The sequence below is a fragment of the Macaca mulatta genome, chromosome 4, assembly GCF_049350105.2.
Source record: "Macaca mulatta isolate MMU2019108-1 chromosome 4, T2T-MMU8v2.0, whole genome shotgun sequence".
NCBI lineage: Eukaryota > Metazoa > Chordata > Mammalia > Primates > Cercopithecidae > Macaca > Macaca mulatta.
In genome coordinates, this window is record NC_133409.1 from 112,198,262 (window position 1) to 112,212,437 (window position 14,176).

Here is a 14,176-nt window from a genome sequence, read left to right on the forward strand (position 1 = left end):
ATTTACAAAATATATAAGGTTTATAAAAGTAATGAAATTTAAGATTTGCCAGGCACTGTGGCTCACGCCTGTAATGCTAGCACTTTGGGAGGCTGAGGAGGGCGGATCACCTGGATCACCTGAGGTCATGAGTTCAAGACCAGTCTGGCCAACATGGCAAAACCCCGTCTCTATTAAAAATACAAAAATTAGCCAGTGTGGTGGCAGGAGCCTGTAATCCCAGCTACTCAAGAGGCTGAGGCAAGAGAATTGCTTGAACCTGGGAGGCGGAGGTTGCAGCAAGTCGAGATCGCGCCATTGCACTCCAGCCTGGGCAACAATGGCAAAACTCTGTCTCAAAAAAAAGAAAAAAAAAAAGTCGGGCACAGTGGCTCATACCTGCAATCTCAGCACCAGCACTTTGGGAGGTTGAGGCAGGCGGATCACCTGAGGTCAGGAGTTCAAAACCAGTCTGGCCAACATGGTGAAACCCCGTCTCTACAAAACTATAAAAATTAGCTGGGCATGATGGCAGGTGCCTGCAATCGCAGCTACTAGGGAGGCTGAGGTGGGAGAATCGCTTGAACCCAGGATGCGGAGATTGCAGTGAGTCAAGATTTCGCCACTGCATTCCAGCAGGGTGACAGAGTGAGATGGTCTCAAAAAAAAAAAAAGAAATTTACGATTTATGGGGAAATACCCAATTAGCCAAGTTAGCCAATCCCTTTTAGATAGATTACTTCTTTAGGCTGAGCGCAATGGCTCATGCCTATAATCCCAGCACTTTGAGAGGCTTAAATGGGTGGATCACGAGGTCAGGAGTTTGAGACCAGCCTGGCCAATATGGTGAAACCCCATCTCTACTAAAAATATAAAAATTAGCTGGGCATGGTGGCGCACACCTGTATACTCGGGAGGCTGAGGCAGAAGAATTGCTTGAACCCAGGAGGCAGATGTTGCAGTGAGCTGAGATCATGCCACTGCTCTCCAGTCTAGGTGACAGAGCAAGTCTCCATCTCAAAAAAAAAAAAAAGGATTGCTTATTTGGCTGGGTTCGGTGGTTTACACCTGTAATCCTAGCACTTTGGGAGGCCAAGGCGGGTAGACCCTTTGAGCCCAGGAGTACAAGACCAGCCTGGGCAACATAGTGAGACCCCATTTCTCAAAAAAATTTTAAAAATTAGCCAGGCACAATGGCTCACGCCTATGGTCTCAGTTACTCGAGGGGGTTGAGGTGGGAGGATCACTTGATCCCAGGAGGTCAAGGCTGTAGTGACCCATAATTGTACCACTGCACTCCAGCCTGGGTGACAAGGTGAGACCCTATCTCAAAAAAAAAAAAAAAAAAAAAATCACTTTTTTGCACTATAAGCAATAGTGCTATAAAGTGAACTACTGCCAAAAAAAAAAAAAAAAAAAAAGTTACAATACTTCCTGCTGTGAATAGCCAATATCAGCTGTAAGCCAGGTTTTCATAAAGTATCTTACCTTAATCCATACTGTCTCATTGGTAAAGCTGAATGGTACGGATGGATTGTCCGGTGTCTGCTTGTTTAGAATACTGAAATTAATGGAGTCTTTGGCAATTCGGGGTGGAGTCCCAGTCTTCAACCTTCCCACCACAAACCCTAACTTCTCCAGCGTCTGAGCCAATCCTATAGAAGGCTGATCCCCTAAACGTCCTGCTGGATGCATCTCCAATCCAATTACAATCATGCCTCTCAGAAATGTCCCAGTAGTCAGAATCACACTCTCTGCATATACTGTGCTTCCATCCACTAAATAACAAGAAAAAAGAATAAAGTCATTATCTATCTATCTATCTATCTGTATATCTATCTTTTTTTTTATTATTATACTTTAAGTTCTAGGGTACATGTGGATAACATGCAGGTTTGTTACATATGTATACCTGTGCCATGTTGGCGTGCTGCACCCATCAACTCGTCAGCACCCATCAACTCGTCAGTTATACCTGATGTAAATGACGAGTTGATGGGTGCTATCTATCTATCTATCTATCTGAGACGAAGACTTGCTCTATCGCCAGGCTGGAGTGCAGGGGTGCAATCTCGGCTCACTGAAACCTCCGCCTCCTGTGTTCTCCTGCCTCAGCCTCCCAAGTAGCTGAGATTACAGGCACGTGCCACCACGCTCAGCTAGTTTTGTATTTTTAGTAGAGATGGGGTTTCTCCATGTTGGTCAGGCTGGTCTTGAACTCCCGACCTCAGGTGATCCACCCACCTCAGCCTCCCAAAGTGCTGGGATTACAGGCGTGAGCCACCGCACCCGGCCTAAAGTCATTTTTCAATTGTTACCATGGATAAAAATGGAATGTGATTATTTTTTTATTAGAACTACAGAAAAACTATCAGTCTTTAGAAACTTGAGAATCATATTTAATATTTTTGTTTTTTCAAGCCATATCGACATATAACAGACACATAAAAAAACTGCATATATTTAGAGCATGCAACATGGTGTTCTGATACAAGTATACCTTCTGTGATGATACCCATAATCAAGCTAATTAATATAACCATCAGCTCACATAGTTACACATTTTGTTTGTGTGGTGAGAACACTCACGATTTGCTCCCTTAGCAAATTTCAAGTATATCATACATTATTATTAACTACAGTTACCATACTGCTCACTAGATTGCTAGAACTTATTCAACACTTACAGCTGAAAATGTGTAAACTGTGAGCAGTATCTTCCCATTTCCCATACCCCAGACAAAGCATTTTAAATGAGTCAGAAGGCTACATGTATCAATCTCAATCTAAGCAATGTAGGAGAGAGAATACAATGTGTTATCACCAATTCACATGTACCTAAAATCCTATCAACACTAAAAAGTCTCAATTAATTTAAAAAATTAATTAATTTTAGCCTTCAGGATAAATATGGCATATAACCTCACATTTTTTCTCCCTTCTAAAACTCAAAGAAAATCCAATAGGGGAATAAAAAAGGTATAAAACCAAAAGGACAAGTAATGAAAAAGAACCAGTCAGAACACGAGAAATTTCAATATATTTTTGAAAGATAGAAAGTGGTTAAAAGAATGGTAACTCACCTAGCAGAGAGGAGACAGCTATAACTTAAGTATTAATATCTGAAGAGAAGATATCAATGAGATGAACAAATTTGCCCTGCAAAGGCTCAGAAATTGGAGAACTGAGAATAAGAACTGACGAGGAATGTAGAAACGAAACTTGGGTCAGAAAATAAAATAAACAGCTGACATTTGCACATTAAGGTTTTGTTCTCAGATAGCTCTACCTTACAGTAAAATGGAGGTTTATTCTTCAGGTAATGGGGACTTTTTGTTTAATGGGTACAGAATTTTAATTTGGGATGATGAAAAAGTTCAAGAGACAACTGGTGGAGATCAGTGCACAATACTGTCAATGTACTTAATAGTACTGAATTGTACACTTAAAAATGGTTAAAACGGTACATTTTATGGTTTGTATATTTTACCACAAAAAATTGTTACTGTTGGGCCTACAAAATATGGACAGGGTCACAAAATAGCATTTAAAGATATTAAATTAAATTGGCCAGGCGCAGTGGCTCATGACTATAGCACCAACATTTTGAGAGACTGGGGCAGGAAGATCACTTCAGCCCAGGGGTTCAAGACCAGTCCTGGCAACATAGTGAGACTCCCATCTCTACAAAATAATAGTAATAATAATAAATCAGCCAGAGGTGGTGACACATGCTTGTGGTCCCAGCTGCACAGGAGGCTGAGGCAGGACGATCACTTGGGCCCAGGTGGTCGAGGCTACGGTGAGCCGTGATCATGCCACTGCACTCCAGCCTAAGCAATAGGGCAAGAACTTGTCTCAAAAATAAATAAATAAACAATTTAAGGGTATAAACTTAAATACTAATAAAAACAATATAACCATTAAATCTGGAAAATAAAGAAAGTCGGAGGAGAAAAAGAAATGAAAGCAAAACTAGTAATTGTTACTTGAGGGAAGTCAGTGAGCATATTATATTATATATAAAATCATAGCTTTTAAGGTAACCATCAGAACAAACCCACAAACTTAAAAAATAAAATAAAAAGCATGGTCTCCAAAAGCAAAGCAAACAAAGATTAAGGTTTTTTTTTTAAAAAAGTACAGAGAACAGTGTGTTTGTGTATAATATGCTATGATTTGAGAAAACAATAAAAAATATGTATACATATGCATGAAGACATGTACATATGCCTAGGTAGAAAGACTACACAAGAGATTAACAAAGCAATGCTCCTGAGAAAGAAAACTGGCTGGTTGAGGGGACAAAGTGAAGGAGACAGACCATCTTTTTTTCCTTTTGAGACAGACTCTTGCTCTCACCCAGGCTGGAATGTAGTAGTGAGATCTCAGCTCATTGCAACCTCCACCTTCCAGGTTCCAGTGATTCTCCTGCCTCAGCCTCCTGAGTAGCTGGGACTACAGGTGTGAGCCATCATGGCTGGCTCATTTTTGTATTTTTAGTAGAGACAAGTTTCACCATGTTGGCCAGACTAGTCTCAAACTCCCAACCTCAGATGATCCACCTGCCTCAGCCTCCCAAAGTGCTGGGATTACAGGTGTGAGCTACAACGCCCAGCTAAGACAGACTATCTTTTCACTCTATATGCTTTTTGTAGCTTTTAAGTTGTTTGCCCTAAGTATGTATTTCCCAATCAAGAAAATTAATTAATCTATAATAAAAATGAAAATGGGAATTAAGATATGTATTTTAAAAGATGACACTCCCAGGCTGGGCATGGTAGCTCATGCTTGCAATCCCAGCACTTTGGGAGGCCGAGGAGGGCATACCACGAGGTCAGGAGATGGAGACCATCCTGGCTAACGCGGTGAAACCCTGTCTCTACTAAAAATACAAAAAATTAGCCAGGCATGGTGGCACGCGCCTGTAGTCCCAGCTACTCGAGAGGCTGAGGCAGGAGAATCGCTTGAACCCAGGGGACAGAGGTTGCAGTAAGCTGAGATCGCGCCACTGCACTCCAGCCTGGGCTACACAGCAAGACTCTGTCTCAAAAATAAATTAAAAATTAAAATAGCCGGGCGCGGTGGCTCAAGCCTGTAATCCCAGCACTTTGGGAGGCCGAGGCGGGCGGATCACGAGGTCAGGAGATCGAGACCATCCTGGCTGACACGGTGAAACCCCGTCTCTACTAAAAAATACAAAAAAAACTAGCCGGGCAAGGTGGCGGGCGCCTGTAGTCCCAGCTACTGGGGAGGCTGAGGCAGGAGAATTGCGTGAACCCGGGAGGCGGAGCCTGCAGTGAGCTGAGATCCGGCCACTGCACTCCAGCCTGGGCGGCAGAGCGAGACTCCGTCTCAAAAAAAAAAAAAAAAAAAAAAAAATTAAAATAAATAAAAATAAAATAAAATAAAAGATGACACTCCCTGGCACAGCCTCTCTTACCATTTTGTTCCCAAAATGCTAGTGGGCAGCCGTATTATTCTCTTAGGTGGAAAATTGATTCTTCTGAGAACTAACAGACATTGATATCTCATTCACCAGTCCAAAAGGCTGGTTCAAGTCTTTTCTTTTTTTTTTTTTTGAGACGGAGTTTCGCTCTTGTTGCCCAGGCTGGAGTGCAGTGGCACTATCACGGGTTACTACAACCTGCACCTCCAGGGTTCAAGTGGTTCTCCTGCCTCAGCCTCCCGAGTGGCTGGGATTACAGGCATGCGCCACCACACCTGAGTAATTTTGTATTTTTATAGAGACAGGGTTTCTCCATGTTGGTCAGGCTGGTCTCAAACTCCCAACCTCAGGTGATCCACCCACCTCAGCCTCCTAAAGTGCTAGGATTACAGGCACGAGCCACCGCGCCCGGCAGTTCAAGTTTTAATCACCTCCAGAATTAGCCAGGCAATAAAATTGTGCACACATAAATCCTCCAGTCAGTGTTTTAGTGCCTTATTTATTTATTTAGAGACAGAGTCTCACTCTTGTTGCCCAGGCTGGAGTGCAGTGGCACTATCTTGGCTCACTGCAACCTCCGCCTCCTGGGTTCAAGTGATTCTCCTGCCTCAGCCTGCCTCTTGAGTAGCTGGAATTACAGGTGCATGCCACCACACCCAGCTAATTTTGTATTTTTAGTAGAGACAGGTTCATCACGTTGGCCAGGCTAGTCTCGAACTCCTGACCTCAGGTGATCCGCCCACCTCGACCTCCCAAAGTGCTGGGATTACAGGCGTGAGCCCCCGTGCCCGGCCTAGTGGTTCATTTAAAAATATAACAGGCTGGGCATGGTGGCTCATGCCTATAATCCCAATACTTTGGGTGATTGAGGTGGGAGGACACTTCAGCCTAGGAGTTCAAGACCAGCCTAGGCAACATAGGGAGGCAACATAGGGAGATCCCACATCTCCAAAAAAATTAAAAATAAGCTGGGTGTGGTGGTGTACATGTATAGTCCCAGCTACTTGGGAGATTAAAGTGGGAGGATCACCTCTGGAAGGTGGAGGCTGCAGTGAGCCATCATAGTGCCACTGCACTCCAACCGGGGTGACAGAGTAAGACCCTGTCTCCAAAACCAAAAACGCAAAAAAGTAAACAGAAAACCAAAGTTCACTAGATATTTAAAGGAAGTTGTGTACATGAAAGAGAGCAGCCCAAACACATAAACAGAAGTAAAAAATCGAGAAGGCCAGGCGTGGTGGCTCACATCTATAATACCACCACTTTGGGAGGTGGAGGTAGACGGATCACTTGAGGTCAGGAGTTCGAGACCAGACTGGCCAATATGGTGAAACCTTGTCTCCACTAAAAACACAAAAATTAGCTGGGCATGGTTGCTGGTGTCTGTAATCCCATCTACTTGGGAGGCTGAGGCAGGAGAATTGCTTGAACCCAGGAGATGGAGGTTGCAGTGAGCCAAGATTGTACCACTGCACTCCAGCCTGGGTGACAGAGTAAGACTGTCTCAATAAATAAGTAAATAAATAAATAAATAAAATACAACAATTATTAACTCAAGGCAAAACCAAGTATATGAAAGGGACAAACATAATACACTTCTGTGCAGTAAACAATACTTAGTCAACAATGTAAATACTATCAACCAAAAATTATGGTATAATTATATTAGAAGGAGAAAGGGAAGGAAAGTTGGATATTAAAGAGAATTACCATAATAATAAGTTAATAGGCTGGGCACAGTGGCTCACGCCTATGATCCCAGCACTTTCGGACACTGAGGCGGGCGGATCGTTTGAGTTCAGGAGTTCAAGACCAGCCTGACCAATATGGTGAAACCCTGTCTCTACTGAAAATACAAAAAATTAGGCGGGCATGGTGGCAGGCGCCTGTAATCCCAGCTACTTGGGAGGTTGAGGCAGGAGAATCGCTTGAACCTGGGAGGGGAACGTTGCAGTGAGCTGAGATGGTACCACTGCACTCCAGCCTGGGCGACAGAGCCAGATTCCGTCTCAAAAAATGTTAATAGATGGCTGGGTGCGGTGGCTCACGGCTGTAATCCCAGCACTTTGGGAGGGCAAGGTGGCTGGATCACGAGGTCAGGAGATAGAGACTATTCTGGCCAACATGGTGAAACCCCATCTCTACTAAAAATACAAAAATTAGCTGGGCATGGTGGTACATGCCTATAGTCCCAGCTACTCAGGAGGCTGAGGCAGAATCGTTTGAACCCGTGAGGCGGAGGTTGCAGTGAGCCAATATCGCACCACTGCATTCCAGCCCAGCACAGTGAGACTCCGTCTCAAAAAAAAAAAAGTTAATATATAAAGTCTAGAACTGTAAATTAGGAAGTAAAAGCATAAGCCTGCTTTTTAGACATATGGAAGTATATATAAGTGACAACTAAAAAAGTTGAAGTGTCTGTCTCCGGTGAAGTAGATGGTTGTTTTCCCACATAAATTTCAAAATTTCTTATTTATTTATTTATTTATTTATTTATTTATTTATTTTGAGACAGAGTTTCGCTCTTGTTGCCCAGGCTGGAGAGCAATGGTATGATCTCAGCTCACCGCAACCTCCGCCTCCTGGGTTCACGCGATTCTCTGGCCTCAGCCTCCTGAGTAGCTGAGATTTCAGGCATGTGCTACCACACCTGGCTAATTTTGTATTTTTAGTAGAGACGTGTTTCTCCATGTTGTTCACGCTAGTCTTGAACTCCCAACCTTAGGCGATCTGCCCGCCTCAGCCTCCCAAAGTGTTGGGATTACAGGAATGAGCCACTACACCCAGACTTATTTTTTATTTATTTTTTTGACACAGGGTCTCACTCTGTTGCCCAGGCTGGAGTGCAGCAGCACAATCACAGCTCACTGAAGTCTCAACCTCCTGGGCTCAAGCAATCCTCCCACTTCAGCTACTTGAGTAGCTGCGACTACAGGCACCTGCTACAACACCGGCTAATTTTTGTATTTTTTTGTAGATATGGGGGTTTTGCCATCTTGCTAAGGCTGGTCTCAAACTCCTGGGCTCAAACAATCCACCTACCTCAGCCTCCCAAAGTGCTAGGATTACAGGCATAAGCCACCATGCCCACACTCTTTAAATATTTTAAGAAAAAATTATATGCATGATTTGATAAAAAAATACATAACTGTTTTACATAAAAATATATATAAGCTGTTAAAATATGAATTTTTGAAAAAATTAAAGTCAGAACCAGAAAAAACAGAAATTACAATAGATGGGGAGAGAGGGAGACATAAATATGCAGATTATAAAGTTCTACACTAAGATGGAACATGGTACTTACTGATGAGCCTAGAATTTGAGCATCATAAATGTCAAGGTGAAAAGAGAAACGTATTTATTTATACAGTTTTCCTCATCCAGGTAGAGAAAATGCAACAAGTTCCTTGAATAAGCAACATATCTCCATACTTAGCTCTAAAATAAATTTATCACATGGAATATGATATGCTGTTATCACACACCATCTATAACCAATACGTACCCAAAACAACCCCACTGACACGGCATTTCCCAGTGTGTTCAGGCTCTGGTTCTGTAAGAATAAGATCTTCTACAGCTCCCTCCTGAACAGTAAGCAGTGGTGTATTCAAGATTTCTTTCTGTCAAAAGAAAATATCAGTTGAAACATGGTAATTAAACAATCACTATAATCTTTCCTGTGCTCATGCCCTATTCTTACCTGCATGTTCTGTTTATAGAGTTTCCTATCAATCTGAGCTCTCAGACCCCACACAGCCGGTCCCTTACGCCGGTTTAAAACTTTATAATGTACACCAGACTGGTCACAGATGCGAGAACACAGGCCATCCAAGGCATCTACTTCCCTCATTAAATGTCCCTTTCCGATGCCACCAAAGGAAGGATTACATGACATCTGACCTAAAGAGAATAGACATAAACAAAATAAATATATGAGCACTTTGTACATAGTGACTACTTAATAAGAAAATATTTATACAGGTGACTATAATCATCTCATACGATAAAAAACAGAAAACGTGAAAGATATACTACAAAGAAAATCCCAAAGACCCAATGGGATGCAGAAGTGTCCAGGGCAATCTGGATGACAAACCACTTTCTGAACTTCCTTTTGTTTTTTTTTTAAGATGGAGTATCACTCTGTTACCCAGGCTGGAGTGCAGTGGTGCAGTCTCGGCTCACTGCAACCTCTGCCTCCCGGGTTCAAGCAATTCTCCTGCCTCAGCCTCCTGAGTAGCTGGGATTACAGGTGTCCGGCACCATGCCCGGCTAATTTTTGTATTTTTGGTAGAGACAGGTTTCACCATGTTGACCAGGCTGGTCTCAAACTCCTGACCTCAGGTGATCTGCCCACCTCAAGTGATCTGCCCACCTCAGCCTCCCAAAGTGCTGGGATTACAGGGCTGAGCAACTGCGCCCGGCCTGAACTTTCTTTTGAATCTCTTCCTTGATGCATATTTTTACTGTTTCACTAGGTTGCCTTTTCCTTTCAAATTATGCAACAAGTTCCTTACCCCATGAAACCTTTCTAAATCAAGTACACTTGGTTTTTTAATTTTTTGTTCTTTTTTGATACAGCACCAGAGGAATCTACCAAATCAAGCACACTTGTAAGAAGTCCCTAGTCCTTCAACATAAATAAGGACAAAAATAAATAAAGAAATAATAAAAAACAGAGTCGGGTGTGGTGGCTCACACCTGTAATCCTAGCACTCTGGGAGGCCAAGGAGTGTGGATTGCTGGAGCTCAGGAGTTTGAGACCACCCTGGGCAACACAGTGAAACCCCATCTCTACTAAAATACAAAAATTTAGCCAGGCGTAGCACTTTGCGCCTGTAAACCCAGCTACTTGGGAAGCTGAGACAAAAGAATCACTTGAACCTGGGAGGCAGAGGTTGCAGTGAGCCAAGGTGGCACCATCACACTCTAGTCTAGGTGACAGAGTGAGACTCTGTCTCAAAAAAAAAAAAAAAAAAAAGAAAAGAAAAAAAAAAAAGAAGAAGCCCCTTGGGCACTGGTTGAGCTACAACCAATTATGTCTTCCATAAATGCCATCTGATACTTTCTTTTTGCACTTACTGTGCAGAATTAAATATAATTAAATTACAAATTTCTTGAGAGTGAAGACCATATTTTATACCTTTCCCTTACATTTACCCAGTCTTACTTGGAGGTCTAAACCCATGTGGTTACCTCAAAAGTTTTGGGAGGTGAAGGGATGGGCAAGTTGTGTCAACATCCACATATCCACTGCCATCACATCAAGAATCAAGACCTCCAAAAGTTAATATTATTATTTTTTTTGAGACACAGTTTCGCTCTTGGCACCCAGGCTGGAGTGCAATGGCATGATCTCAGCTCACTGCAACCTCCACCTCCCGGGTTCAAGTGATTCTCCTACCTCAGCCTCCCGAGTAGCTGGGATTACAGGCACATGCCACCACGCCTGGCTAATTTTGTATTTTTCATAGAGACAGGGTTTCTCCATGTTGGTCAGGCTGGTTTCAAACTCCTGACCTCAGGTGATCTGCTCGCCTTGGCCTCTCAAACTGCTGGGATTACAGGCATGAGCCACGGCGCCCAGCCAAGACCTCCAAAAGTTTTAATGGTCTTCACAGGGAGACTGGATAGCACTGTGATGATGAGCATGAAGTGTCATTATGAGGAGTGTGAAAGAGATCTGGCTCAATTTCTAGACCTACCACTTATGAGCTCTGTGATCATGGCAAGTTACCTAACATACCTTAGTCTCTCTACTGTAAAAACAGGAATGACAGCTGGGGTAGATTATTTTCCTCCTCCTTCCTTTAAAATAGAAGATTCCTGGGCTCCTCAAATGCTGGGATTACAAGCGTGAGTAATCACCCCTGGCCTAGGTCTTTATTTTATTATTTTTTAAAATATAGAACGCTTCACAAATTTGTGCATCATCCTTGTGCAGGGGCTATGTTAATCTCTATATCATTCCAACTTTATGTGTTGCCAAAGCAAGCACTAGATCTTTATTTTTTAAAAATATAAACAATAGGTTTATATTGTTTAAAAATATAAACAATAATTATATAATTATATTAAATAATAATGTAATAATAATAAATCGTTTATTAAGCGGTTCTTGTGTTTTTATTTTTAAAAAATCATTTACAGACGACTATGTTGCCCAGGCTGGAGTGCAGTGACTACTCAGGCACGATCGTTGCACATTACAGGCTTCGCTTTCTGGACTCAAGAACTTTTCCTAGGCCGGGCGCGGTGGCTCAAGCCTGTAATCCCAGCACTTTGGGAGGCCGAGACGGGTGGATCACGAGGTCAGGAGTTCGAGACCATCCTGGCTAACACGGTGAAACTCCGTCTCTACTAAAAAATACAAAAAACTAGCCGGGCGAGGTGGCGGGCGCCTGTAGTCCCGGCTACTCGGGAGGCTGAGGCAGGAGAATGGCGTAAAAACCCGGGAGGCAGAGCTTGCAGTGAGCTGAGATCCGGCCACTGCACTCCAGCCTGGGCGACACAGCGAGACTCCGTCTCAAAAAAAAAAAAAAAAAAAAAAAAAAAAGAACGTTTCCTGCCTCTGCCTAAACAGTAGCTGGGATTGCAGGTGCACAGCACCCTGCCCAGCCTGATCTTTATGTTTCTGTCAAGATTTTGTGACGCCCTTTTGAAGAACCATGCTACTTTTTTTTTTTTTTTTTTTTTTTTGAGACAATCTCGCATTGTTGCCCAGGCTCCAGTGTAGTAGTTCCATCTCAGCTCACTGCAAGTTCCACCTCGCGGGTTCATGCCATTCTCCTGCCTCAGCCTCCCGAGTAGCTGGGATTACGGGCACCCACCACTACGCCTGGCTAATTTTTTTTTCTTCTTTGTATCCTGTAGAGCTAGGATGGTCTAGATCTCCTGACCTTGTGATCCGCCCGCCTCGGCCTCCCAAAGTGCTGGGATTACAGGCATGAGCCACCGCGCCCGGCACCATGCTACCTTTTGCATCCTATATTCCTTCTGGGTTGTTGTCCCTGGATTTTGTGCTTAGTACTGGACAGTACTTTTTTTGCTCTAATGGGTAATTGTTGGATGACCATTCTGTAGCATCATGATAGATACTAGCTAAAACATCAACTTGTAAATTATATATGTCTCTGTCTTTCCTCCTGCCTTTTGCTTAGGAGCGAGCAGTAATTAGAATATTGTTTTGTAAAAGTTGTGAATAAATCACGTATTTATTCCTGAAATCCTTCTTTAAAATGACGGTTCAGCTCATAACTGTGAAGAAATTTATACTATTAACTGCGGTTTTGTGGGTGGGGGAGAGGAGGCTATATGATTTCCTAAAAGATTATACTTTTCTCATTATACATTTAAGTGGGTTTTTTTGTTGTTGTTTTTTTGTTGTTGTTGTTTTTGAGATAGAATTTTGCTGTTGTTGACCAGGCTAGAGTGCAGTGGCCGCGATCTTGGCTCACGGCAACCTCCACCTCCCGGGTTCAGGTGATTTCCTGCCTCAGCCTCCCAAGTAGCTGGCATTAGAGGAGCCCGCTACCACACCCAGCTAATTTTTTTTGTATTTTTTTTTTTTTAGTAGAGATGGGGTTTCATCATGCTGGCCAGGCTGGTCTCGAACTCATGACTTCAGGTGATCCACCCGTCTCAGCCTCCCAAAGTGCTGGGATTAAAGAAGTGAGCCACTGCGCCTGGCCATAAACGATTGTTAATAATGTTAATTCACCCTTTATCTGGAGTAACATAGTAGAAGGTAAACGCAGCAATGAACCAAGAAGCTACCAGCGAGTATTCTTGAAGTTTCTCACTTTCCCAAGGCACGGACCCCGAACCCCAACCTCCCACAAGGGACTACTGTCAGCAGCAGCATAATCTATGGTTCGCAGAATAGACTAATCCAGAGTTGTGGCCTGGCCTGCCTGATCCTTGCGAGACACTGACCGAGGCTGAAACCACAGAAGGTAGAATTCTCACTAGCTTTAAGGGAGGGTCCCCCACTTCAGACCCGAGGCGGGAAGGAAGCAGCCTGCGTCCCACGCCAGGATCCACAGCACCCGCGCTCCTCACCGATCGTGTCCACGCGGTGAGTGAGGAGCAGAGTCCGAGAGCCGCACCGAGCTGCGGCGGTGGCTGCCTCAGTCCCGGCATGTCCTCCACCAATGACTATCACGTCGAAATGCGGAGTCCGGGGCGCCGCGCTGTCACTGCTCAACCGTACCAATGGAAACTGCTGCTTGGTGAAGGAAGCCGCGACCCAACGGCCACAGCCTCGTAAGTAGAACATGCTGGGAGAAAATCTATCTGACTTTGAAGCTGACACGAGTGACGGTCAAAAAACCTTACGCAACAAGAGAAAATCTGCAGGGCGCGGCCATCTTGCTTTAATGTCACTGCGTAAGACGTCTACGTCCAGCGTCGCCGGTGATTGGCGGTTTGGAGTTACTTTCCCGGCGAGGGAGCTAGGTGATCGCACGGATGCCCGGTTGTGTGTTTTCTTTCCTAGTTCGTGCGGGCTTTTTGATTTCCTGTGGTTCTGGGTTGGGAGCTCCTACTAAAGGTTGTCTTTTGTCCTTTCTCAGACCCTGTGGTCCTTATCGCCAGGTGGTCACCTACGATCAATGAATTTGATCACGTTGCCTTATCAGATCTTTGTGATCTGGCAATCTGATACAATGTCACCTTCTGTTTGTCTATAAAAACTAAGGGCTGGGCCGGGCGCGGTGGCTCAAGCCTGTAATCCCAGCACTT

At 43.7% G+C, this 14,176-nt stretch overlaps 1 protein-coding gene and 1 pseudogene across 3 annotated transcripts in view; both read right to left on the bottom strand.

The window, feature by feature from the left end:
* Positions 1-13,829, bottom strand: part of MTO1 (mitochondrial tRNA translation optimization 1) — a 35,979-nt gene extending 22,150 nt beyond the window's left edge. For all 3 annotated transcript variants that reach the window (XR_013416318.1, XM_015136743.3, XM_077999753.1), the window contains exons 1-4: positions 13,496-13,829; positions 9,135-9,334; positions 8,937-9,054; positions 1,468-1,757 (exon numbers count right to left, since the gene is read on the bottom strand). Coding sequence is in view for 2 of the 3 variants with exons in the window: in XM_015136743.3 (XP_014992229.1) it covers positions 1,468-1,757; positions 8,937-9,054; positions 9,135-9,334; positions 13,496-13,712 (825 nt within the window). In the remaining variant the exon portion in view is untranslated. The remainder of the gene's footprint in view (positions 1-1,467; positions 1,758-8,936; positions 9,055-9,134; positions 9,335-13,495) is intronic.
* Positions 11,334-11,430, bottom strand: LOC114677824 (U6 spliceosomal RNA; annotated as a pseudogene).
* Positions 13,830-14,176: the final 347 nt, after the last annotated feature.